The sequence below is a fragment of the Vombatus ursinus genome, unplaced genomic scaffold (genome assembly GCF_900497805.2).
Source record: "Vombatus ursinus unplaced genomic scaffold, bare-nosed wombat genome assembly UNPS02004196.1, whole genome shotgun sequence".
NCBI classification, from domain to species: Eukaryota; Metazoa; Chordata; class Mammalia; order Diprotodontia; family Vombatidae; genus Vombatus; species Vombatus ursinus.
In genome coordinates this window covers 91032-117403 of record NW_020943974.1, presented here as the reverse complement: position 1 = coordinate 117403, position 26372 = coordinate 91032, and the positions used below count along the sequence as shown (strand labels likewise).

General features: G+C 54.8%; 1 protein-coding gene across 1 annotated transcript in view; it reads left to right on the top strand.

Moving 5' to 3' along the window:
* Window positions 1-26372, top strand: part of LOC114053923 (histone deacetylase 4) — a 253834-nt gene that overhangs the window by 137878 nt on the left and 89584 nt on the right. Inside the window, exon 3 of the mRNA XM_027877070.1 lies at window positions 3902-3973. Within this exon, the coding sequence (XP_027732871.1) occupies window positions 3902-3973 (72 nt within the window). The remainder of the gene's footprint in view (window positions 1-3901; window positions 3974-26372) is intronic.

The following is a 26372-nucleotide window of genomic DNA, read 5'->3' as shown; positions in this document are numbered from 1 at the left end:
CTGGATCAGAGGGCATCCACAGTCTTGTGTCTACATGTATTTGTGTGTGCGCGTGTGTGTGCAACGCCTCTCTCCTCCTTCCTCATCCCCTTTTCCTGTTACGGACTAATGTCATTTGTCCTTCTAGTCAAGTCGTTTCTCTGTCTGCTTTGATTCCAGTGCCTGACGGGCAGTGGGTGCTTAATTAACGCGTGTCTACTTGCTGCTGACCAGCCCAGCCTCCTCACTGTTGTAGACGTCTGTCGCAATCTTGAGTGGGATTCATCCGTCTGGGTTTTCCTCTTCTGGTTGCTGTGGCCTGTGCTCAAAGCCCTGAGATGCCGACCACTCGGCTGGATTTCTTCTGCGTTTCTTCCTTTGCTGCAGTCACCGTTTCTCTGCTGGGCGACTCTTCTGGTTCTCCGTAGGGATCGTCAGATCATCTGCACAAGGCGGTGGTCTCCGTGCCCACTCGTCTGCCTCCGTTTGTTCCCTCGACGTATCTTTCTTTCTTTCTTTCTTTTTTTTTTTGACTAGGCAATGGGGTTAAGTGACTTGCCCAGGGTCACACAGCTAGTTAGTGTTACATGTCTGAGGCCAGATTTGAACTCAGGTCCTTCTGAATCCAGGGCCAGTGCTCTATCCGCTGCGCCACCTAGCTGCCCCTCGATGTATCTTTCTTGTCTCGTCAGTACTGTGAGCTCCTCTAGCCCTGTGTTGAGCAATGGCAGTGGTGATCGTGGACATCCTTTCTTTATCCCTGGTCTGATTGGAAGGGCCTCCACCCTTTCTCTGTTACACACCACGTTGGCTCTGGGCTTTGGTTGGGTGATCCTCAGTCCTGTCCGGCTCTTTGTGACCCTGGGGACCATTGCATGCCAATACTGTCTATGAGGTTTGCTTGGCAAAGATACAGGCTGAGTTGCCATTTCCTTCTTCTGATGGATAGAGGCCACAAGGGTGAAGTGACTTGCCCAGGGTCACACAGCCAATAAGTGTCTGACACCACATTTGAACTCAGGTCTTCCTGACCCCGGGCCTAGGGCTCTGTGCACAATGGCGCCCCCAGCTGCCTACTTTAGAGAGATGTCCCTTACTCTATTGAGGAAAGGTCCATTTATTCTTATGCTTTCTCGGGTTTTTAATTGCTGACCTGAATTGTTAGAGCTCTTTCTACCTGGGAAGTCGTGAGTCTGCTCCTGAATCTCTGTACTTTGTGTTTCCTTATTTAGCAATATGTTTTTGTGCTCCTCCGTGAAGTTCAGGCTCCCTGTGGATGGGGCGGTGACGTTGTCTCTCTGTCCTTGGTCCTTGACGGATGTCCAATGTCGTGGTCGAATTCCACCACATGGAATTTCCTAGGGGAAAACTCTCTGAGGATGCACGCGGACAGTGACTTGGAGCTCACTGTCTTTTTGGGCGCTGGCTCTCCAGGGATGGGCTGCAGGGGTGCGAAGAACATTTCAGCACGTCGAGGGTTAACTGCAAAGGTGTCTGGCCTGGGCCCTGCCAGAAGTCCTGAGGCTCTTCCCCCTCAGCGCCAGCACCGTCCTTTCAGCTTTCCGCCATGAATGAATGACTCAGGGCCCCTGGTAAGCATGGCCCGGCTGCCCTGGCTGGGAACCCAAGGTTTCCGCCAGGCCCGTCTACCCCCAACTAGGTGGCCACAGACGGGCCTGGTTCTCGTGTTTGTTACAGATGAGCAGAGATGGCCCAGCGATTGTGTGCTGTGCTCAGTGCTCCCAGGAAAGTCCCTGAGTTATTGTCCTTGGACAGGGGGAAGAGAAAGAAGCAGGCCTCGACAGAAAAGGGGAGCGAGGGGCAGGTGGCGGAAACGAATGGGAGGCGCCCCGTTTCAGTGATGTCAGGATACTGCTTTCTGGATCTTTGCACTGAAAAGATTCTAGAGCTGGATCCTAAGAGGTGGACTGCTGTTAGCCTGCAAACCCCTTCGTGCTGCTCAGGACCAGAAGGGATTATGCCATCCAGCCCACAAGCATTTATTAAGCACCTTCTGTGAACCGTGCATTGTGTTGGCTCAGAGGATTGTAGGACAGAAAATGCGGGAAGGCCCGCTGTCTGGGAGCCTCCCCAGCAGAGAGGCTGTCTGAGAATACAGCACAATAACTCACTCACAAGGCTTTATAATTTGCACATCTGTTTTCTCATGGCAGTTGCCCATGTCTGCCTCTCATTTTGCAGATGAGTCTCAGAGAAATGATGTGATGCCCAGGGTCACACAGTCAATATGGGCCTGCGGCAGGATTTGAACTCGGCTCCTCGGGACTCCAGGCCCAGCTGTATCTGCTGGGCCCTTGGGCAGGTCGGGGCAAATGTTCCCACAGCAGCACATTGCTACAGGAGGATGGATTCTCTTCCACATTTACCAGCGTGCCTCTGGGCAGTTTCCCAGGGGCTGCTGGGAGGCTGTCCTGCTTCATCCCGGGTCACCAGGGAGGTGTCACCAAGGTCCTGCAGGGGTGTCAGGCCCCACCTGCCCACTGTATAGACAGATGTCCACCGGCAAAGAGACTGTGCTCCAACTAATGGGGAGCAGTGAAAATGTCGGGGGGCTCAAGTAAGATGATGCCTGAGAAGCATTTGGCAGGCAAACTTGAAAACGTGCCTCACATGCCAAGGACCTTTATTTGCGGAGTTCGGGTCCTTGGAGGGAAGGGAGATGCCCACGTGGTAGAGGGGTGGTCGGGCCTTTGAGACCGTGCCTTTCCCAAGGCTGCTTGGCTGGGACCCTTCTGGGACTGGGTCAGCTTGTCTGGGAGCAGCCAGGATATGCCCAGAATGCGAGCCTCACTGCCCACGATGGTCAGTGCTCGGGAGGGCTTGGGGAGAAGCAGAAAAGCACGAGCAGCTCCAACTGCTGGCCCCCTCTGATGGGCCCGTGGCGTGGTCAGAGACGCTCTCTTGGGTGGAGGTCATCTCCTTAGCGACAGTCTCAGAGGCATCTCTGAGGCCTCTGGTCTAATCCCAACCTGAATGGGGCGTCCACTCTAATCCAAAATGGATCTAGTCTGCAGAGCCCCTAAAGCGCCCAGTCGTCCCACATGTGCTTGAAGACCTCCGTTGGTGTGATCTTGGAGGGGCTGGTGATACGCCTGTCTGTCTGTGCGAGGCTGGGAGTGGGTCTGTGTTTCTCGGAAGCCTCGAGGCCAGTCCCAGCTAACGTGGTAGTCCTCTGGAATCCCCCTGAGCCTCTCTGCGGGCCCGTCTCCTCCCCACGTTGGCCGCACGGACACACCCCAGTTTCCTCATTTGTCTGGTTTTTTAAGAGCGCGTGGTGTTGTCACTGGACGTGTTGTGAAATGGGGCGAGGGGGAATGTCCGCTCTGGTTTTTGGTGCCTGGTCACAGACCCTTTTTGCACAGGGGAGGTGGTTCACAGGACAGGAGGTTTAGAGCGCAAAGGCTCCACGGGCCGTCTAGGTCGGTCCCTTCATATTACAGACAAGGAAGCCGAGCGCCAGGGAGGTCTCCGTAAACCGTAAGCGGCAGAGCCAGTCCATCATTCTTTCTTTTGTGTCGGTCACAGCTGGGCAGCCTGACAGCCCTAACCAGGCCGCGTGGATCAGTGGTTACTGAGCTGGCCGCTTCTGACATTACTAGCTGGGTGGCCGTGGCTGGCTCCCTTTACCTCTTGGGACCCCAGTCGGGTGGGGGGGCTCTCCACACTTGGAAGTCCCTGCTGCAGGGTAGCGCCTCCCAGGTCTGCTCAAGCCCCACAAGCCTGCCCATCCCCCCCCCCTCCCCGGCCAGCCATCAAGGTACCTGGCCGCCTCAGCCTCCCTTGGAATTGGGCAGAGGCTTGCTTCTGTGGGATTTGATTGAACCTCTCGTTAGCAGTGGGAAGTGTATGAACCTCGGTGGCTTATAATGACACTATCCTTTTTTTCCTTCCTTTTCTCCAGATGGACTTTCTGGCCGAGACCAGCCGGTCGAACTGCTGAACCCAGCGAGAGTGAACCACATGCCTAGTTCAGGTGAGTGAGAAGCAGCCTCAAATCGAGCCCCCTACCCCGCCCTGCCCCGCGCCAACCAGAATGGGAGCCGTCTGTGAGGTTCTTGGGGCGGGTGCTCAGACCTGTGTGGCCGGGGCAGTCAGGGCAGGCACTGGTATGTGTGTGTCGGGGTAGGGGCAGGGTTGTGCATTTTTTCATCTTCTTGTCCTTGAGTGAAGAGACTTGTGCTTGGGAAGATAATGCTCTGAGGAGACAGGCATATGATAACCCTGACCAGGAGGACTCTGGCTTATAGGGCTGAAGACCCCAAGATTTTCCAACTTCCTCATTTTACTGAGGAGGAAACTGAGTCCTAGAAAGGTGCAGCGACATCTTTAGGAAGCAGCGCAGCCCCCGGAATGGGCCCAGCTCCCCTGACCTTGAATCCAGAGCTCTTCCCATTAGACTGAAGGGCTTCTGGGGCCTGATGCGTTCTAAAAGCGTTTTCTCTCTCCTCCTCCCCTGTCATCCCCCCAATGAAAAGAATAGACGAGGAGACTTGGGTTTGCACATTTCCCTGGTTGAGTCTTGGCTGAGAAAGTTAGACTGGCTGCCCCCCCAGGGAAGGGAAGGTGTCTTTAATGCTCTTGTCACTGTGGCCGTGTGATCTGAGCAGAAAACATAGGCCTCCGGTGTGCTTGGCATTTGTATGTGTGCATTGTGTGTATGTATGTGTGTGCATGCATGTGTGTGCACGTGTGCATTGTGTGTGTGCAGGTGTGTGTGCACATGTGTGCATTGTGTGTGTGCTCGCATGTGTGCTTTGTGCGCATGTGCATTGTGTGTATGTATACGCGTGTGATGTGTACATTGTGTGTGTGCACGTGTGCATTGTGTGTATGTATGTGTGTGCACGTGTATGCATTGTGTGCGTGCGCGCATGTGTGCTTTGTGTGTATGTGCATTGTATGCGTACGTGTGTGATGTGTACATTGTGTGTGCGTGTGTGTGCATTGTGTGTATGTGTATGCGTGTGATGTGTACATTGTGTGTGCGCATGTGTTCATTGTGTGTATGTATGTGTGTGCATGCATGCGTGTGCATTGTGTGTGTGCAGGTGTGCATGCGTGTGTGTGCATTATGTGTGTGCATGCTTATGTGTGCTTTGTGTGTATGTGCATTGTGTGTATGTGTGTGTACGCGTGTGATGTGTACATTGTGTGTGTGTGCGCGTGTGTGTATGCATGCGTGTGTAAGTCTGCTGTCCTTGCCTCCAGCGTGGGCACTGTGTGAGGCCGATGCCACCATGATTGCCAGTGAAGGAAGAAGCTGACTAGGTGTGTGGGCCACTGGGAGGGTCTGTGTTTCGGGTTGTTGGCGTACTTGCTCGTGCTCTGGGGTCAGAGTGTGTCATCTCCTTGACCAGGCCCCAGGCTCCAGCATCTGCCTCAGCTGAGGCTTTGTGGATTTTCTTCCTGAGCATCATTTCAGCAGTTCCACCCACTCCCTCTGTTTTTAGTTTATTTCAGTGCCAATTCTAGCATGAACTGAACACCTACTGTGTGTCAGGCCCTGTGCTGGCCAGGCAGCGCTAGGTGCTTCCAGAAGCAAGCCTTGTGTCTGAATGTCCCCCCGCCATCGGCCCTCCTCGTTAATGGCACAAGCTGCGGCCTCTGCCCTTTCCTGCTGATTGCCTTTGAAGGGACTCAAACCCGTGCTTCCTTAGATGCATCTATCCCTTTCTCCCTCCTTACCTTATCCCTCCTTTAAAGAAAAGAGAAAGAAACCAAGGAGAACTTTCAGTCTGCTGACCTCTCCGCTGGTGAGATTGAGAGATTGATCACATGGTGTGGCCAGCCTACAAGCCGGGCCTGCTGAGGGTTCCTTTGGACATGTCACCAAAGTTCGGTGTGGAGATTCCCGTTCTCCTCATCCTGACTTCAGGTTCAGGTTCCGTGCTCTCCAGACATGCCTTTGTGGTGAGGACTCCTCCTGTGGGGTTTTGGGGCACCTCGAGCACTCTTTGGCTGGGGGGTGAAGCGATGAGCTCTGAAGGGAAGGGGGCTTTGAACAGGCGTGTGCAGGAGATGCTCAGAGCGCCATGAGCTTTGGTCAAGCACTTAATAAGCGTGAAGGGCATAACATCTGTAGATGGTCGTTTTGGAGTATTCGTCGATGACGGATTCTGCTCTGGGCTTCGGCGCCACTGCCATTGTCTTTGGGGAATCTACTGATTAGGTGATGCTGGGCAAGTAGCTGCACCCCACAGTGCACTCCTGAGCCTGTGCTGGGGGGAGGGAAATCATAGCTCACACTAATACAATGACTTGAATCACCAGGTGTCAAAGGAAGGGGCGAAACCACTCGTTGAAACTAGAGTTTTTTTACTTTACTTTATTTTTTACTTAAAATTAATTCATTTTCCCCAGTCATGTTGTGAAAGAAAACATAGACCAAAAAACCTCAAGAAAAAGTAAAAAAAACCAAGCCATCAGTCCTCTGTCTGGGGATGGATGGCATTTTTTCATCCTAAGTTCTTCAGAGCTGTCTTAGAGCGTTGTATTGCTGAGAAGAGCTAAGTCACCCCCAGCTGGTCATCTCACAACGTGGCTGTGTCCTGTGCGCCCGGTACGCTTCACTTTGTGTCAGCCTGCCGTAGTCTCTCCAGGGCTTTCTGAGAGCCTCCTGAGTTCATCATTTCTCACAGCACGATGGTGTTCCATCATAATCACAGACCACGGCTTGGTCAGCCATTCCCCAGTGGATGGGCGTCCCCTCACTTTCTACTTCTTTGCCCCCAGAGAAGAGCTGCTGTAAATATTTTTGTCCGTGTGGGTCCTTTTCCTTGTTGGTTTTTATCTCTTTTGGGATGCAGACCTAGTACTGGGATTGCTAAGTCAAAGAGGATGCAGGAAACTAGAATTTCGTAGGCAGGGCCCGGGGTTGAATTTCACATGTCCCTAGCAAACAGAGGGGTCACGTGACCTATGGTTGCTCCTGTCCTCTTAGCCCTGTCTTCAAGATCAGTCTATCAGCTAATAAACAGATATTGAGTGCCTTATATGTGTCAGGGATCTCGCTAAGTGCCCGAGGTAAAAACAAAGAGGCAAAAGTGTGTCCCTGCCTTCAAGGAGCTTACAATCTAATAGGGAAGACAACGTGCAAACAAATATATACAAAGCAAGCTCTATACAGGATAAATAGGAAATATACACTTTGTTATCATCTGTGACATAGATAAGCTTGTCTTCTCTGCCTTTACCCGAATCACCGCTTGAGGCTTAACCAGCAGAGAGGAAGCTGGCCCGCACTGGAGACCGACTGCCGAGTGACCATGAGCCACCAGGCCTGGTCTTTGGATCCCAATCTTTGACCAAGAGCCAGATGCGTCGTCAGCCTGTCCTCCAGCCCCCATCTTGCCATCTTTTTTCTGTTGCCTTGGCGATAGCCAGGCCCGCAGAGTGTTCTCTGAATCTGCCCACCTGTAACCTTCCAGCAAGGGGGAGAGGCGAGTCTGCTCAGGTATGTTGTGGATGAAGCCAGACTGGCACTTTGAAGCAGGGCCTCGAGGATTTTCCCAGGAAACAGTCAGGTTAGTAGCTCCCTGGTTGACAGTTTCCATTATCTTCCCTTTTTGGAAAATCTGAGGAACCTTTTCCTTTCCTTTACAGATGAGAGAGGTCCGGCCTAATGCCATGAATCCATTGCATGGCACCCCACCATTATAATGACCCCTGTCATTAGAGGGGGCAGTCGAGGACTTTGGGGCAAATGTTCTAAGTGTGAGGTCCACCAGACAGTGGTGAGGTGGGCAGAGGTTGGAGAGAGACCAGTGAAGGCTGGATAGAAGGGAAAACTTCCCCTCCAACAGAGTCACCCCCAAAGGATGAACAGAGACTCCCTGTAAAGGGCCGCATTTATGTGATACTGGAGAAGGACAGTCTGCCTTTTGTGCTGCACTTGGCCTTGGCCCCTGAGCAGCTGAACTTTTATGGCCGGCCACTTTACGTCCAGGCTTGTTGGTTCCTGCGCAGAATCGTTTGGTAGCTACTCCAGTGAGTCATGACTGCAGATTCAATTTCCAGTTGGTGATGCTAATGGGGTGCGTGTGTGTATGTGTGTGTGTGTGTGTGTGTGTGTGTGTGTGTGTGTGTGTAGAACTTTTATATATATGTATTAGACATATACACACATATACATTCTAAATAATATTGGATCTAAGTGCTCTCAGTTACAAGTTGTTTGCAGCTGTTTCCATCACATCAATGAAATTCAGCCCATAAAATGTCCTGACAGCTTTTCAGTTGTTTCCAAGTCTCTGACAAGATGCTTGTTTGCCCATCCAGTCACTTGCCCTTTTCCTCTCTTTTGACCATAGTTACTATGTTTTGGTTTGCCATTCGTTTTTGCTTTGCATTATTTAATAAAGGTTTTTCCTTATTTCCTTATATTTCTCCTGCTTATCATTCTTAAATGCATTCTCATATCCCATTACACTAATGTTATCATGGCTGATTCCGGCTTCCCCTCTTGCAGGGCTTTTAGGTGGCTTGCCGGAGGTTCCCCTCCTCCCTGCGCCCCCCCCACCCCCACCCATTACAGTACTGCCTGTATGATGGCCCTGGGTGCAGATCTGTGCATCTCTCAGTGTCCCAAGAAGTTATAGAGAAGATAACACCCTTCATTGATTGTTGTAAGCATGATGCCAGGCACTATGCTAAGAGCTAGTATACAAAGCCCATTGGCTCTCATTGATTGGCCAACAACAGGTCCCAGGCCAAACCCTACTTGGTCATTGTTTGGGCCCTGATTGTCTCAGAATGAATGTAAATAGCGATTGTTTCTGTTTTGCCCAGAAACCCTGAGGGTTTTCCCTTCCCAGATTGATTTTTTTTTTTTTTTTGACTAGGTAAAAGAGGCCATTCTCTGCCTCATTTCTTACCTAGCCTTAATCACTGATTGGGCAGTCAAACTCAGTCAAACTGAGACCTGTTAAAGACCTTAGCTTAAAAAGGCCAAGGTTCCGCCACTGCATCCTGAGCCATCTGTAGTCGTCCTGATCTGTGTCTGACCACTGGTCCCAGATGGCTCCAGAGGAGAGAGTGAGGCTGGGGACTCTGCACAGCCCTGCTTCACTTGCGTGTCATGGTGTCACCCCTCTGACGTCAGGATCCTCTTTGAGAGTGAGGGACAGACAGCAAGTGTACAGAGAAAGGCAGCTGACCATTCCTGCCCTCCAGGAGCCTGTCGCTAATGGGAGAGATCATTCTGTACAAATGAGATATATCCACAGTAAAGTGGAAATGGTCACCGGAGGGAGGACACTAACATTAGAGAGGATCAGGGAAGGCTTCTCAGAGAAGACAGACATTTAGTTGGACTGAGATGAGGAAGGCAGGGGGGGCAGCCAGAGAAAATGCCCTGAGTCTGGAGAAGGGGAGCAGTCAGGAGGCCAGTGTCACTGGATGGAAGAGGATGTGGTGGAGAGTGAGATGTCAGGAGACTGGAAAGGGAGGAGGGGGCAGGTGATGAGGGGCTTGGAAGGCCAAACAGAGCATCTTGTATTTGATCCTGGAGGCCGTAGGGAGCTGCTCGAGTTTACTGAGTTAAGGGGTGACGACTGGAGTGGGGAGAGCCTTGAGGCAGGCAGACCCCCCAGCAGCTAGTGCTGTAATCCACACGTGAGATGACCTGTCTTGTGCCAGGGTAGGGGCCCAGTCAGAGGAGACAGGGGGATGTACTGGGGATATGGTGCCAAGAGCAACAGCCCTGGGGCCATATTGGATCTGGGGGCAGGGAGAGAGAGTGAGGAGCCGGCGAGGGACTGGGAGGAAGGCACTGGGAGGAAGGCGGGAGGGCGACGGGGTTGGAGGGAAGGATGGCGAGTCCTGGCCCTCCCTGGTTCCTCTGCAGTCCCAAGGACATTGCCGATTGGCTCCTTGTTGTTACTGCTGCTGCACCATCAGAACGCATCCCCAATAGTGGAGTTGGAGGAAGAAGGGCAGGGTCTGGCCTTGGCAGTTCTCCCCGGGCCCTGGCCGATGGCTCTGCCGAGGGGCCCCACGGGGGCAGGCCACAGTTGCCGGAGCACCTGTCTTCCCCCAGCCCCACCAGCATCCAGTGTCCTTGCCTCTGGCTTGCTGCTTGGGTGCTCGCTTTCTCCAGTTACAGCGGGCCTAGCAGAGCCTGCGTGTTCTATTTTAGGTTCCTAATTAAGTGGCTTCATCAATCTTTCCCTTCTGCCCTGATCTTTCACCCCATCCAGGCAAAAGAGAAGCAGATTCAGTGCCTGGTATAGAGTTGGCACTTAATAAACGTGTGTTGTTTGCTTGTTTTCCTCCCACCCTGTGAATTCTCAAGGACGGTGGCTTGCTGGCTTGTTGTATGGGGCAGGGTGAGGTAGAAAGGGGCACGAGAAAGACTAGGGTAAGATGGGAGGAGAAGCGCCAGGCCCCCTGGCATCCGTCACCAGTAAATGCTTCTTGATGCCTGTAGCACTTCTAAAAATAACAAGAATGGGCAGCGGCCTGAAGATTAGCGATTAATATTTCAGGGGAGCAGATTCCGGACTTGGAGGCGTAGCTTTTTCCCAGTAGCAAAAGTCTTCCTTTTTCTGCTAGACCTGAGAGAGCCGGGAGGCACTTGGGTCCCTTCCCTCCAGGGTCCGTTAGTCATGCCCAGGCAGGCTGGCCCCTGGCACCAGCAGCAGGGGAGTGGGCCGCCCACGCTTGGCCGGGGGGCTTCCTAGTGTCTGCCTATTTGGCTTCCCAGTCCAAATTCGCCTTCTGATCCCTGGCTGCTGCCCGGGCCAGGCCACATCTGCACAAGCCCTTGGTGCCCCGAAGCTCTAGGTCACAGCCCACCGTAAAGCAATTAAAAGCAGTTCCTTCTCCTCTGACCACAGCCTTGGCATTCTTAGAGTTTCGGGGCAGGAAGTGCTCCCGCATGCTAGGCTTTCTGGCTGTCAGGCAATCTCAAGATCATCCACTCCCAAGGACAGAAGACAGGAGGGGAGGACCTGGGCCATCACGTGCCATCCTGGAAGAGTTGACATGCAAAACGTCCAGTGCGGGTCAGGGGCCAGGGCCATGGAAGGGCTGGGGGAGGGGAAGGGGGAGGCCTGCTTCCTTCTGGGCAGCCAGAGTGGAGGAGCAGGCAGATGCAAAGTCATCGTGAACCCACAGGGCTGGAGAATGCCGGATGATGAAATCCCTTCTAAAGACGGTGGTTTCAGTTAAAAGGATAACACTCAGGCAGAGCTGACTTCAGCCTGGTAAAGGTCAGAGATCTGGGCTGGCCCTCTGGCCCAACCCCTTCAATTTCAAGATGGAGAAACTGAGGCCAGAGAGGGGAGATGACTTGCCCAAAGTGACACCACCGCCAGTAAGTGTCTGAGGCCTCCGGACTTGATGAGGATCCGATCCGGGACTGTCTTGCCCGTCCGTCTGTCCATCCGAACACGCCTGTCATGAGTAGGTGTCTCCTTTTTTTCTTTAGGGAGGTGATGGGGGTTAAGTGACTTGCCCGGAGTCACACAGCTAGGAAGTATTATGTGTCTGGGGCCAGATTTGAACTCAGGTCCTCCTGACTCCAGGGCCGGTGCTCTGTGTGCTTCGCCACCTAGCTATTCCAGTAGGTCTCTTTAAGACACTGTTGCACCCCCCGATTTTGGTTTCCCAAAGACTGTGCTTCCAGGGCCCCAAAGGAGCCTCCCTCCTGTGGCTGCCAGGGCAGGGGACCTGTCCTCGTCCCCCCACCTGCCCCCGGCCCTCTCCCTGCTGATCCTGCACTGGCTTGGGAAGTTCTTCCCCACTGTTTACCAAGTGGATGCCCAGACTGGCGACTCCAGACTCTCCCTCCAGAGCAGGCTGTCTTCTCCTGCTGAGGGCGATGCTCCTTGTCAGGGGCCCGGGCACAGCCCTGCTCCCAATTGGGTTTGGAAGGCCTCCGCTAGAATGCAGGATCACAAAGGAAACGGAAGGTTAATGAGAATGGTGACCGGTCATAGACCCTCGACATCTGCCCACAGACTGAGGACTTTAAATTAAAACTACCTGCTTCAGGGCCTCTGCCTGTCTCTCTCCTCCTCCCTCTCCTCTTTCTCTCCCACTCCTGTCATCCCCCAGGGAAACGGAGACTTCAGCTTGTTCCCTGACTTGCCTGGGGTCACACAGTTAAGAATTGAGGAGGGTGGGATTTGGACCCAGGCCACCACCCCTCCTTGCAGGGTCTACCCTCCCTCCACCAGCCCCCAGTGCCTCCCCCAGATGGGGAGCTTGGAGCAGCGACCCCTTCCCTTGAACAACATTCGTCTGTGTGCTCTGTGGGCTTGGGTGCCCAGCTGGGCAGCAGGCTGGGGCAGCCCCCTCATTTGACAGATGAGGAAACTGAGGCTGGAGAAGGCAAGTGACTTGTCCTCTTAGTCATTTAGAAAGGCTCAGACTGCATCCTTTGGACTCCAGAGTTTTCTCCTGCCCTGCGTGGCTTTTTCTGGTCCCTCCAGAAACAGAAGCCAGGTTGGGCAAAGACTGGAGATGGTAGATGCACGGCGGGTACAGGAGCACCGAGGAGGAAACCCTCTGCTTAAATGAAGGACGGCGTTCTGCTTTGGCGTCATCTTTGGCAGCGGGGGGTATCAGCACCCTTTTGTCCTCGTCAGAGTTTCTGTCATTGGTCTGCTGGGGGAGGGAGGGAGGGGCGGTCTGTCTGCTGCAGGCTTTCCCCGCTCCAGCCCATCCTCCACTCAGCCACCCAAAGCCTCAGGCCAATCCAGGAACAAAATACAAAATGCTCGGTTGGACCTTCAAAGCCCTTCCTAACCAGCCCCCTCCTCCCTTTCCTGTCTCTTCACGGTCTCTTGGACTCCAGGTCTCCATCCATCTCTGGGCTCCAGGTGCTCTTTCTGGCCCCCCCCCCCATTTCTGAAACCGTCTTCTCTCCTCCTCCCCTCCCCTCCCCCTCCTCCTCCTCCCCTCCCTGCTCTCTGACCCCTGACCTCCCTGGCTTCCTTTAAGCCCCAGCTAAGATCCCACCTTGTGCAGGAAGCCTTCCCCAGCTTCTCCTAATTCCAGTCTGGGCCACTTTTTTATCTTCTGCCTCTTTTTCCCAGTCTTCCTGTGAGAAGAATGGAAGCTCATTGAGGACAAGTGTGGCTGGGCTTTGTCTCAGCATTGGTGCTTACCGGAGTCTTGTTGGCCCCACTGGCCAGCCTGGGGTGGGGGGGTGCCGGACGCCGCTCTCTCTTCTGGCTGGCTTCCTGTGAACGGAGTTGTTCGAGTTTCGTAGATGTTGGGTGGCCGAGGGATGGGTCTACCAGCAGCCAGCTGTGGAGACTGAGGCAGAGACCAGGCCCTGAGGAGGGCTGGGACGTTTGGGTGCTCCTGAGAGGTTGTTTGTGCCCGGGACTGTGCTTTGCAAAGCTGGATGGCAGGCACTGCTTGGGGGTGGAGGATTTGGCCCCTCCTGAGGCGCTCAGTGGCTTGGCGGGCGGGGCTCAGGAGGTGTGATTCGTGTTTGATTGGAGTGGTCTTCCACTTTCTGTATTCGTGGTGCTCCCCTCAGCCTGGCCTTCACCCAGTACATGCCCCCAGACACACCCAGAGCAAGCTCAGCCTTGCTTGCTTATCTTAATAGCTCCAAAGGCTGTCGTTAATGACTGGGTTGAATGGGGAACACGAGGGTTCTTATTGATCATTTCTGGCCTCTGAACTGCTCTGGAGGTAAGGAGGCTAGTGAGGCCTGCCTGGGCGGGCGATTCCTGAGGGTGGTTGGGCAGGCAGCTAACTGGGCCTGGGGTCGTGGAGAGAGCACTGGACTTACAGCGCCCCAGGCTTAGGTGCTTGGGAGAGGGCGTGTCTTCCGTGGTCCTTTCCTGTGGTCCTCAAAGAGGCCAAACTTGAAGCCAGGGCTCCCTGAGCCCAGGGGAGCCCATCCCTGAACCCACCGTGGCTCGCTGCCTCTCCTGATGAGGGTAGTGGCTGCCTTCCATGGAGCACTTTCAAGTCTGAGCCTCCAGCCAGCCTGGTAGCCCAAGGGATGCCCTCTGGTTGTCGCCATTCTGCAAATGAGGAAGTGAGAGGGAAAGTGGGCACATCCACATCGCGGCCACACAAGTGATCTGTACAGGCCTTTGCAAAGGCCGGTCAGTGTCTGCCCCTAATGGGCATCTCATAGAGGTTTGTGGATTGGTTCATTGACTGAATGAGAGAGCCAAGTGTTACTAAGTGACGTTTTAGCAGGGTCAGTCCCCATGGTGAGTTAGGGGAGCTATGAGCCCACCATGCACATCTGGGGCCTTGTGGGTCCTGCTGGGGGTGGGGGGATGCAGGAGGAGGAGAACAGAGACTGGCCACAGATTCAATTCGGGAATCGGGGGAGGCAGCAGGCATACCAATGGGACCGCCTTAGGTGGGGCACCAGAGCTCGCCGGTCCTTGGAGTTTCCCTGTTTTACGTGACTTGCCCAAGCCCACCCTGGGAAGTCAGTGATGCCCTCAGAGTCAGGGGAAGCTGCCACTCGCCACGACCCCTTCTTTGTCCTTGGGGTCCGCTTCCATTGCAGAGGCTCGGTCCAGGGAGCTTCCCGCGTGTGTTTCCTGCGCACACGCGGACTATTTATAACTTCCAGGAAGTCCGTTGGAGCCCATCATGAAAGCCAAGTTCCTGAGCTGGTGTTCCGGGCCTTTCTTTCCAGCCCCGCTCAAACTGAGCTCCCATAGCCCTTCCCAGAGACAGCTGTGCTTCTCCAGGGGTGTTATGAGGAGAGTTCAAAGGGTTTAGCAAAAATGGATTCAGAGGCTTGGAGTAGGAGGGGCAGGAGGAAGCCGAGATGGAGGGAGGACGAGGAGGAGGAGGAGGAGGGGGAGGGAGGAAGAGGAGGAGGAGGAGGGAGGGGGGAGAGAGGAAGAGGAGGAGGGGGGGAGGGAGGAAGAGGAGGAGGAGGAAGGAGAAGCCCCCCTTGGCCCTTGAGTTCATGCTGCGACCGTGCAGGCTCGGGGGCAGAGCTGGCGAGGCCCCTTGTCCACGGTGAGCCCCTTTGGGCACGGCATACAGTCAGGCCGGAATGTCTGCTCCATGGTCGCATCAGTCCCATTGAAGTGGGATCTCGCCGCTGTTTGGCAAGGCCAGGAGAGCAAAGGCTAGCGTAGCCAGGCCAGCGGGCGTGGCAGCTGGGGAGCCTTCTCGGTTCAGGTTTGAGGGGTTCCTTGGTCATAGATTTAGAACTGGCAGGGACCTTCAAGTACTTCTAGGCTGGATGTGCCCCCCCCCCATTTTTACAGATGAAGAAACTGAGGCAGATAAACGTTCGGTGTCTGAGGGGGGCTCCAGGTCCAGTGCTCTGTGCGCTGGCAGATGCACCAACCAGCCAGGCAAAGAGTCAGCCCCTTGGGATGCCTTCTGCAGGGGCAGGGTGGGAGTGGGGAGGCGCAGGCCCCCTCTTCCTGTGTTGTCTTCCTGCCTTTCTTGGCTTCTTACAATGAAGCAGTTTGCTGTAAGATCCCAGCATTAGCTGGAAAAGACCTTGGAAGCCCCACCCCCTCATGTTACAGAGAAGGAAACTGAGGCCCCCAGGAGTGAAATTCTTCCAGGTCACATGACTGGATTTGTCATCCTCAGTGGACACCTACAAGGGCCATGACCAGCTATTTAGGCCAACACGTTCGTCCTAGGAGGTCCAGTGATTTCCCCAAGGTTGCTTAGATAGTAAAGGGTAGAAGTTACATTTGAACCCAGATCTCCTGACTGTGCTGTACTGCCTCCGTGAGTTGCCAGGATTGCCACGTAGCCAACCTTTTGTCAAAGCCTTTCCCGACAAGGCTGCCCCTTCGGCAGGAGGCTTGGCTTCTGAAGACTGTCCTCCCTTCCGGAGTGCCTCATGGTCACTGAATGGTGTGCGACCTTCCCAGGCTTGTGGTCCAGAAGGGGGCCTGGGCTGGGCAAGGCCTTCCAGCTGCAGAATGACTGATTGGCAGAGAAGCCCAGTGCTTCTGGGCTCTGGAGGGGTGGGTGGGGTGGGGGTGGGGGTTCAGTTCTGAGGAATATTCCACTGCAGCCATCGGCTTTTCAGTGGGACGTCCTCCTGAGGGCTGCAGTGCCGATTTAGGAAGCATTGAGGAGGTCCTGGCCCACCTGGGCATTGAAGGGTACCAAGAAAATTCATCCCAGGTAACCTCTTGGGACAGTCACAGGGGGGTGGTCATCTGATGGAACTGGAAGGACCTTGGAGGTCACCTCCCCCCCTTCTATAGCGGAAGAAACTGAGATTGAGGAGAGAAAAATGACTTGTCCAAGCTTCTGCAGGGCATGGTCAGCAGTAAAACCAGCTTTGAACCCAGGACCTTTGTCTCCCCAGCCGGCCCCGCAGGTGGTCAGTCAGTCAGCACTTGCTAATGGCTAGCTCCGTGTCAGACTCTGTGCTCAGTGCTAGGATATAAAAAATGACAAAAATAATCCTTTCCTTCAGGCCCTTCCATGCTCCTGGAGGCTATGGTGTTCTAAAGGGCTGGAGCTGGGAGGACTGAGCATTTCTCTGGGGAATAACTGGGGCTGCTGACTTCCTGAGCCCAACTGGATGTGGGCCTGTCCTTCCTGCCCCTGGCCGCCGGGTGGAACGGGGAGGGGGGGGGTTGTTACTGACCAGGAATTCCCTGAAGATGAGGGACTGGAGGCAGCCTGCTTGGGCACCTTGGACAGATCCCTTGCCTGCCCGGGAGTCTGAGAGCTGGAAGGGAGGCCCTTGACCTCAGGGGACTAAAAAAATGCTGAGTGCTGTATTGCTGTATTTCAGTATAATAGATTGCCTTTGCAATCCTGTTTGTTTATTTGGTGCATTTGTGGTTCTGAGAAGGAACCCACCCAGGAGGCCCTAGCTCAGAAAGGGTGAAGGAAGGACCCCCCCCATGCTAGCCCCACAATTAGGAGGCTCACCCAGCCTCTGCTTGAAGACCCCCAGGGGAGGGAGGATTGCACTGCTGTGACCTTTGGTCACCAACACATTTGTGTGATTGCCCCATTGAAGGCCGCTATGAGAGCTTGGGGTGGGGGTCTAGCCAGGGTCTTCTGGAAAGGCTGCTGTTAACAATGGGGAGCGTCGGCGAGCCGGGCACTGGAAAGTGGCCAAGGTATGAGGGCTCTGTGTGTGTGTGAGAGAGAGAGACAGAGACAGAGAGAAAGGAGTATGTGACAGAGAGACAGAGATGGGAGGGGAGAGAGAAGGGGAGTGTGTGTTGGGGGTGAGGAAGACTTCCCGTGGGCCTTGCCGTTCCCCAAGTCACGCTGACATGCTCTGCTCTCTTTCTGTGCTGCTGGCTCAGGCAATGCCCGGCTGCACCCAGGTCTTGCGTGGAGCCAACCCAGGGGGCTTTTGGCTGAGCTCCAGACGTAGCACCAGCCCTGGTGAGGAGGACAAGGGAGCCCCCTTCTTCTCCCTCCCCCCCTTCCCCTTCTCTCTTCTTTGTTTCCCCTTGTCCCTCCCCCCCTCCTTTTTCTTTATTCCCCCCTTCTCTTCCCTCTTCCTCCAGCCATCCCTTCTGCTCCCTTCTCCCTTTCCACCTCCTGGATTTCCCGGCTTCTTAGGAAGGCTGGCCTGGCCCCTTTGGGGGGCAGGGGAGGGGGTTTGTGGCCAGTCCTCGGAGCTGTTTCCTGCTCTTTTTGCCTCACCAGCCCAGAACTTTTAAGCCTGTCTGTGTAGGCTCACCCTTTCACACCTGCCCTCAAGAAGTCTTCTTATCTTACAGAACAGGAAACTGAGGCCCACAGAGCCCAGGTGGCTGACCCAAGGTCACACGGGTGGGAAAACCAGGATTTGGACCCAAGTCTTCGAATTCTTGTCCTGGAGTAGATACTGAGAATTTGATAGACGGAGGAATAGAGAAAGATCAGACTCATTCTGTCCTGCCCTTCAGTGAGCTCCTACTGTGTGAAAGACCCAGGCCATTCTGATAATCCGTGTTCCCAGGACTCACCCTGGGCCTCGGCCGCACTGGGAGGGACGGGGGAGGTGGCGGATTCTGACAACACACAGATTCCCAGACGAGCCAGTGGAGACGCGGAGGGGTGGGCCCAGGAGACGACCCAGGCTGCCCGAGGGGCAGGTGTCCTCAGCCCCGGCCTTGGAGCCCACATGTCAGCGAGGCAGCAGAATCAGATGGAAAGGATCGAGTGGGGCCCCCCCAGCAGCCCTCGAACCCAGAACCTCGGCTCTGAGCTGACTCTTCTGATCCTCAGGATCAGCCTCCTCAGGAGGCAGCCATCCTTATGATCATCCCCGTTTCTCAGATGGGGTTCTGACCTTGGGTCTCACGGGCTCCAAGGCTGACTCTGATGCATGCATCCAAACAGATTTGTTCCTGGTGATTTTTCTCTTTTTCTAGCCTTTGGGGTAGGTCTCCTGTGGAAGGAAGGTGGGGCTTGTCCTGAGCTGGGAAGGAAAGGAAAGGGAGGGCACACCAGGTGTGGGAGCCTGCCTGGGCAAAGGCCCAGAGACAGGAAGGGGGATGTTGCCTGTGATGCACAGCAAGCAGGCCTGTCCCCCTGAAGCCAGGTGAGAAGGAAAGAAATCGGAGGCAAGCCTGGACAGGCAGGAAGGGCTTGACAGGTCAAACCGAGGCAGGAGGGAACAGGGGAGTGACTCTGGGACGTCCCTCTGGCGGCTGGGGGGAAGACAGGTAGGATGGGCCTCAGGGTTCTTCCCTCTCGGTTCCTCCTCCTCCTCCTCCCATTCGATCCATTGAAAGGAAGGCCAGCGTCCACGTGTGGAAAGCCCCTCGTCCCAAAGCTGTCTGTGCCCATGACTCCAGGTGCTCGACTCCCATTTCTTTGCCAGAGCCATCTTAAGTGATGGCTATGTCGAGGCCAAAGGGTTAGCTGTAACTAAACCAGAAATCTTGGTGCACTGGGAATCCTCAGGTGAACGGATCTATCCTTTCAGAAACCCATTTACAGAGCAGATCTAGTCTGGGCTGGCATCTGGCAGGTGCCTGATCAGCGCTTATCGATGTTGGCATAGTGATGGAATCCAGCCTAGTGGGACCCCCTCCCCCATCTGGTGAGATGGGGAGGGGGCGCTTGGATGACTCCAAGTCAGAGCAGCCCTGTTGTCATGGGCAAGAAAACCGTGCCAGGGCAGCATCAGATTGTAGCAGGAAACTTGCTTCGCCCATTTGCCCATGTCCCTGCGGCTGGGCAGAAAGTGCGAGGCCGGGCTTGGAATCCAGATTTAGGCATTTGCCTGGCTGTGTGCGCCTCCCTCCGTGCCCTGGAAGGAGCTTGTTGTCAGCGTGGAAGGGACCTGTCGATGCCAGCTTTCCCAGGTGGCTCCTGAGGCAGAAGAAAGGAAGGACTTGCCTTGAGGGGCCCTCAGGTCGCTGCCCCCATGACCAGCTTCAGGAAGGCATCAGGGCCAAGCAGACTTTCCCCCAGCTCCTGGAAGGGGCCGCCACTGGCTTTGCAGAGACAGCTGTCGGCTCTTCGCTGGGGCCCCCCAGCTTTTCAGAGGTCGGCTCGAAGAAGCTCTTTCCCTGGTTTTGGTCACCCACACCAAGTGGGTCAGTGAGAAGGGAGGGAGGGTCCGCTGCCCTTTGACTTCGGGGAAGCCGTCAGCTGGGCAAGTGAGAGGATAGGGCCTTTGCCCTTGAGAGGGAAGCCTGGGTGTCTCGGGGGGCTGCCCTCTGGGACCCAGGGAAAGGAAGTCGGCTCAGGACAGGCCCTCTCTTCGACTCTTGGAGGTCTGGTGCTAGAGGCTGACCCGGGGGGGCAGGGGGCAAAGCCCCTAGATTACCTCTAGTGGATGGTGGGGGGTAAGAATCAGTAAACATTTATGGAGTCCTACTATGTGCCAGGCTCTGTGCTGAGCCCTGGGAGTACAGATACAAAAAGGGGAAGCCAAACATGCAAACAGAAATTTAAACAAAGGCCCCGGGGCGGGAGTGGGGGGGCAAGGAGGCAGTGGCTGGCTCTGGGATGAGCCTTGGATAGGAAAGCAGAGGACCTGGGTTCAAATCTCATCAATGATGGATTCTCTAATCCTCACTGGGCCTCAGTTTCCCAAACTGCCAAATGAGGGGCTGGACAAACTGGCCTTCTGACTGGCCGCTCCATCTTACTGCCGCCTCTCGCGGAATGAGAGTGCCTTCGTTCGGTTTAGATCAGACTTCTCCTTGTTAACTGTGTGTGACTCTTTGGGACCCCATTTGGGGTTTTCTTGGCAGAGACACTGGAGAGGTTTGCTGTTTCCTTCTACAGCTTGTTTTACAGAAGAGGAAACTGAGGCAAAGAGGGTGAAGTAACTTGCCCCCAGTCACACAGTTAGTGAGTGTCTTCTGAGGCTAGATTTGAACTCAGGTCCTCCTGATGCCGCGCTTGGTTCTCTCTAAGTCTTGCGCAGACTTTATCCCAAAGAGGTCTAGCGGCCAGTGCCATGGCTGGGACTCAGTCCAGGCGCTCCCCACGGTGTCGCGCTCCCAGCTCTGAGCATACAGGGCTGTTTACCTCGGGATAAGGAAGAATCCTGGTGTTTTCGCCTTCTAATAAAATCACTAGATGAAGAATGCTGCTCCTGTCTCTCCTGATTGGATAGAAAGCAGGGCGCTGGCTCAGAAAGGGGCCAGCTGGCTTGGAAGTCCGAGGGACTGAATCCAAAAGCTGCCTTGGCTGCCTCCATTCCACGGCATTGATGTGGGCACATCGTGCCTACTGTGCGCCAGGCGCAGTGTTGGGCTACTCTGCCATTTATTACTTGGGCATGTCACGCCCCAGGCCTCAGTTTCCCCATTTGTAAAAGGAACACGTTGGCCTGGATGGCCTCCCAGGGCCCTTGCAGCTCTAATCTACTGTTACCTTTATTTGAAACAATTATTTCTGCTTTATTTTGCTCCGGCAGGCTTCGGAGCTGTCCTAAATGCTGGTAAAGGACACTGAATAGACAAAATTTGGAGGTTTTCCATCTGAAAACACAATCAGACAGGAGCCGTGTGTTTTTCTGGTGACTTAGGGAGGGTGGGAGTGAGTGAGTGCACTGGGGGCTCCTGGGTGGCGGCGGCCAGTTTTAGGCCATCCCAACTCCCTGTGCAGCCTAATTCTCTGGCTTGGGCTGCTTAGCCAGAGTGCGCATTTTTCTGCTATCTCTGATGCTTAATCCCCTGCCCACCCGCCCCAGCCTGGCCTGGCTGTTTTATCTGCTGCTTGAAAGGTTCAGCCAACTCTTACTAAATAAGCTGTGTTTACAGTATTTTCAGCCCCAAGAGGCTGTGTGTGCGGACTCCTCTTTTCTTCCTTGCTGTTGACTTACCGTCTTTCTCAGGGGTACCAGGGCTGCCTTTTTCCTCTGAGTGGTTCTTCTGCAAAAAGCCCTATCCCACTGACTCACCAGCCTGGCTGTTCCGGGCCTCGAGAGAGTGGAGCCGTCTTAGGTGGGCCTCCCAGCTGGGATTCCTCTCCTGCCCTTTTTCTCCTCCCCCTCCTCCCTTTCCCTCTCTCCTTTCCCTCCTCCTTCTCCTCCTCCTGTCCTCCTCTTCCTCCCCCTCCTCCCTTCCAGCTTTCCTTCTCCCCAGTCCTCCCAGGAGCTGGATGAAAGTGGAGATTGGGGCCAGGTTGGGACACCAGTGGAAGGGCTTCTTGGCCTGGGATGTTGAGCCTCAGGGGTGTGTGGGTCCTTGATGACCCCGTTTCTTCCTGCCTGGTTCCATCTCTGGTTTCATTCTCATTCAGAGACACTGTAACCCGATCCCAGCATCCATTGCTCCAATTCATTGGACTCCTGGCCCTGCCTGTCACTGCTAAGGTCTCTCTGCACTCCCTGAAGGATGAAGCTGGTTCTCAGTCCAGCCGAGGCCAGTGGAGGCTATAATGGCGTCAGGGTCTCAGCTTTGCCAAAATGTGCTCTCTGTGCCTCAGTTTGAAAGCAGCCAGTGTGGGGGTGGAGGGGAGCTGCCTCCCAGGGCAGCCTAGGCCACTCTGTGGCAGCTCTGATTTTAGGAGGATTGCCAGTCTTTGAAACTAAGCTGAGCCCAAGATTCAGAGAAAGTTGGAGCCGGAAGGGACCACAAGGCTCACCTCTGGCCTGGTCCATAGTAGCCTTTTGGAGAATGCTTGCTGATTGGTTGGTCTCATTCACCTCCTTCTAACGAGTTAACTGAGCCCCAGGAATCCACAGCAAGTCTGGCTCAGGCCCAGGCCTTGGCCCTGAGTCTCCTGGACCCTCAGGCAGGTGCTCAGTGGGAGGATGGGGGGTGCCTGGGGCAGACCAGGCCTCCACTCCTCTTCATTGCACCCGGAGGCCAGAGAATCTGTTGTTGCCAGCCCCTCCCCAGGGTGAAGGAGAGTTGGCCTTTCCTCTGACCACCCTGGCCTGGAGCAGTGGGGAGTGACGGGGTGGGCGATGGGCCTCCCTGTTCTGGATTCACATCTTACCTCCAAGATGTTCTAGCTGTGTGACCCTGGGAAAACCACTTCCCCTGACAGACCCTAGATCTCCTTTTTAAGGCAGAGTGGTGCCAATTGCTGTGGAGTCCTCCTTCAGCCTCTGGTGAGGCACAGGTGAGGTAGTGTCTGGAAAGCAATCCTTGAAGTGCTATCCATCCTCCCGTTGTCTACAGTCTGTCAGGGTTGGGGGTGGGGAGTGACGTGGAGGAGGCAATGGAAGAAGCGTTTATTAAGCTCCTACTATATGCCAGGCACTGTACTAAGCACTTCACAGACATCTCATTTGATCCAACAATCCTGGGAGGTAGGTGCTAGCTGTTATGAGCCCCATTTTACTGATGGGGAAACTGAGGCAGGAAACAGGGAAGTGACTTTCTCAAGTTCACACAGCCAGTAAGCCTGAGGCTGCATTTGAACTCAGGTCTTTCTGATTCCAGGCCTTCACTCTGCATGGGAGCACACTCTAGCTGCCCTGATGTAGAGGAGAGGGGAAGGCACTGTCTTCTCAATTGACCAAACTCAGGAGTCTGGGGCTCTGGGGTTAGCTGGATTTTCTGCTCTTCTGGAGGCCAAATGAGGATTCGTGCCCTTGGCTACCTTGGTACAGCAAGCACAGGACCGAGACTGCCATCTCCTGCCACTGTTTGAAAGTGGGCAGTATCTCCTCGAAGGTCATTATTCTGAATAGCACTACACCAGTCAAGGAAGGATTATGGGACGCTAAATCTAAGAGAAGCCGTCTATCCAAAGAAGAAAACAGGCCCAAGGAAATGGTGACTTCCCACCTGCTTATTCTGTCTGCCCCAGGGCCAGCAGCTTTACTCAGTCTGGGCCTCAGTTTCCTGCTCTGTAGAAAGAGAGGGTTAGACTGGATGATCTGGAGATCATCCTATGACTTACCCAAAGTCACTTAGCCACAAGTGGCTGAGCTGGGCTTTGAACTGGGCCTTTGGCTCCAAATCCTGCCCTCTTTCAGCTGCCCCAGGCGGCCTATTTTATAGGATCCAGACACTGCCTCTGGAGTGTGTGCACATGTGTGAACTTTTCTTGGGTAGCTAGAACTCATCTACAGACACACAAATAAGGTATTTATAGTTCACTAAACCCCTGAACTCTTTCTGCTCGGTTTTAAGCACAATTGGCCTTGGCCCAGGCGCTCTCGTTGGCTGCATGTCTCCTTCCCCTCTGCTTTGGCGGTCTGGCTTAAGCTCTTCCCCATCCGTCCCCCTGCTCGGAAGGCTCCTAAAGCTTTGCTGCTAGCTCAGGGCTCCGGCCCCGTCTTCATCTTCCCTCTGGCCTTCCGTGTCCGTCCCCACCTTCCTACTCCCCGTGGACCCCACCACGTGCTGGCCAGCCTAACACCATGGCCCTTGCCCCACTCAGACCAGCTCTTCTGCTTTCTGACTCCCCACTTTCTGTACTGGGGGCCCCCCTCACGGACCCAGGCAGCCAGCTGGAAATCGGAGGCAGCTTGGGCCATCCCTACCCCTTGCCCCAAACTGCTGCTGGGCCCTGCTGCTGCCAATCAGGTGTCGAGCCTTGACTTTTGTATCTCTAAAGGTTCGACAGATCTGTTAATCAGTGAGCATTTATTAAATACCTGCTATATGCTAGGCCTGGATAGAGAGACAAATGGGAAACTGTCCCTGAAGACAAGCGCCCATCCATCACTCCGCAGGCCGCCTTATGGGGAGCCTGTCCTGCCCCACTTTGTGCTAGATCTTTTCCTCTGTTGGGGAGCTCCAGTCGACTTCCCCTTCCCCACTTTCTGGGATCCCCAGCACTCAGCACTGTGCCCGGCACATAGTAGGGGCTTCATAAACGTTTCTTGACCTAGTGGCTAAACAAAAGGCCCCGTGCCTCATGCTTCTCTGGGACACCCGAGAGCCCAGACTCTGGCCCGGGAGCCTTTGCTGCATCCAAGCAGCCTTGTCAGGACTGGCCTATTCTCCTCCTGCTTCTCCTAATCCCATGCTGCAGCCCTAGTCACCTAGGGTATTCTGCCCCATGTGAGGTGGGGAAATCTCCTGCCTTCCCTGAATCTCGGCTTCCTCTGGGTTTGGGTCTTTGTGGGAATTGAACTCAGCCACCTCTGAGGTCCCTTCTTTTAAGCTCCCTGGACTTTAGTTTCCTCATCTGTGAAATGGGGTGATAGCATTGGCTGTCACAGCTTCCTCTAGAGCTACAACGTTGTCCTTTAAGCTCCCCGGGCCTCAGTTTCCTCATCTGTAAGATGGAGGAGGGCTGGACCAGGTCCTTCCTAGCACTCCCATGGCGTGAATCAGAGGGACAGTTTTAACCAGCCTTGTTCAGCAGGCGCACGCTTGCCTTCTCTTCCCAGTGAAGGACTGTACTGTAAAATCTCCAGGTTCCAGGAGTCTCATGGGTCTTGCCCTCAGGGAGCTTCTCGTCTGAGAGGAGAAGATGGGGAGGGAGCCAGGGCGAGTTATCAGGCACTCTCATACCAAATTATTTACCATTGGGTGGCGCTGCGGGGTGCTGCAGTGAACAGAGGGTCTAGCTTGGGCTCAGGAAGGCCTGAGTTTGAATTTGACCTCAGACACTTACTTGCCGCCTGATCTCGGGCAAGTTATTTCACCTCTCTCTGCCTCAATTTCCTTGTCTGTAAAATGGGGATCATAGTCCCTCCCTTCCAGGATCAAATGAGATACTGTTTGTAAAGCTTCTGGCACGAGGCCTGGCCCACAGTAGGCTGGCCATCTGTAAAGGGCAGTTACGTGTATTGTTATTATAAGCCCGGGGGCCGGCTGGCTCCTGGCTGAGCCTGGAAGGCAGTGGAGCTCTTCCTACTTCTAGGAGATGGGAGGAAGGAGTGGGTTCCCTGGAGGCCTGCCCTGGGCCTGGGGACATGGAAGGCAACATCTGTCCCTCCCCAGAACCCCATCAGCAGGACCCGTGCACTGTGGCTGAGTAGCTATTGCCCTGCCCTTTCCTCCGCGTGTGTTGATAAAGAGGATTTGTGGGGGTCCCTGGGGAGCGGGCTGGGCCTTGGCACTGACTCCTTCTCTCCTGCATGCTCCCATTTCCTGATAGTTCCTGGGTGAGCTGGGTGGCTGGGCACGTGTGGCCTCCCCCTTAGGCCTGAGAAGGGCTCGGCTGTGGCCCTAGGAGCCTCTGGATCTGCTCAGATCACCCTCAGGGCATTCTGGCCAAGTCTCTGCCACTCACGCCACTGACCGGGTGAGGAGGGAGACTGAGGCTCAGCTTTCCTGTCCAAACCTGGACCTCCCAGGACACAGGTGCCCATTTGCCGGCCTTCTCTGCAGCCCAAACCATCCCCGATGTCAGAGGATGTCCAGAGGGGCCCAGAGAGAGCCCGCTCCCTGACTCCTGCTTGGGGCTGGCCATGGATCCCCCCCTACACACACACACCCCAGTGGCGTAAAAGGAGGGAAGTTCCTGCAGTCTAGGGGAGAGGGGCTGCTTCTGTTCCTTTCCGCCTGTGCCCCATGGGCGGGCAGGCAGTCAGTCAGCAAGCATTTATGGAGCACCTACTGTGCGCCAGGCACTGTCCTAAGCACTGACAGATCCAGAGGGTCGGACTTCAAAGGCCTCTTCCATCTCTATCTTCGGGTTCCTAGGGGGTTTGGTAGCTTCTCTGGCCACATCTGTGTTTGTTCTGTTTTGTGGGATCATAAAACAGAAGGTTTCCTTCCCCTGAGAATGATAAATGACAAGCATTAGCCACCCCCCCCCACCCTCCCCATCTGCCTATTGTACATGTCCAGGCCTGGGACCCAGGGCTAAGCCCTGCATTCAGATCCTTGGTGGGTGTGAAAAGAAGGACATCCCTTTCCAATTCACTTGGTTTCAGCCTCAGCACAGAGGTCAGCCTCCTTCCTAGAGGCATTTTGTTGGCCATGGAATGGGATGGGCTCTGAGCTGATGCAGGGAGAGCCGAGGGTGGGCCCCAGAGCCAGGTAGGAGTGAAGACCTGTCTCTCTGGTGTCTGTTCTCACCATGAGACTGGTAGGGAGAGAGGAGGGGAGGAGGTGGGGGGG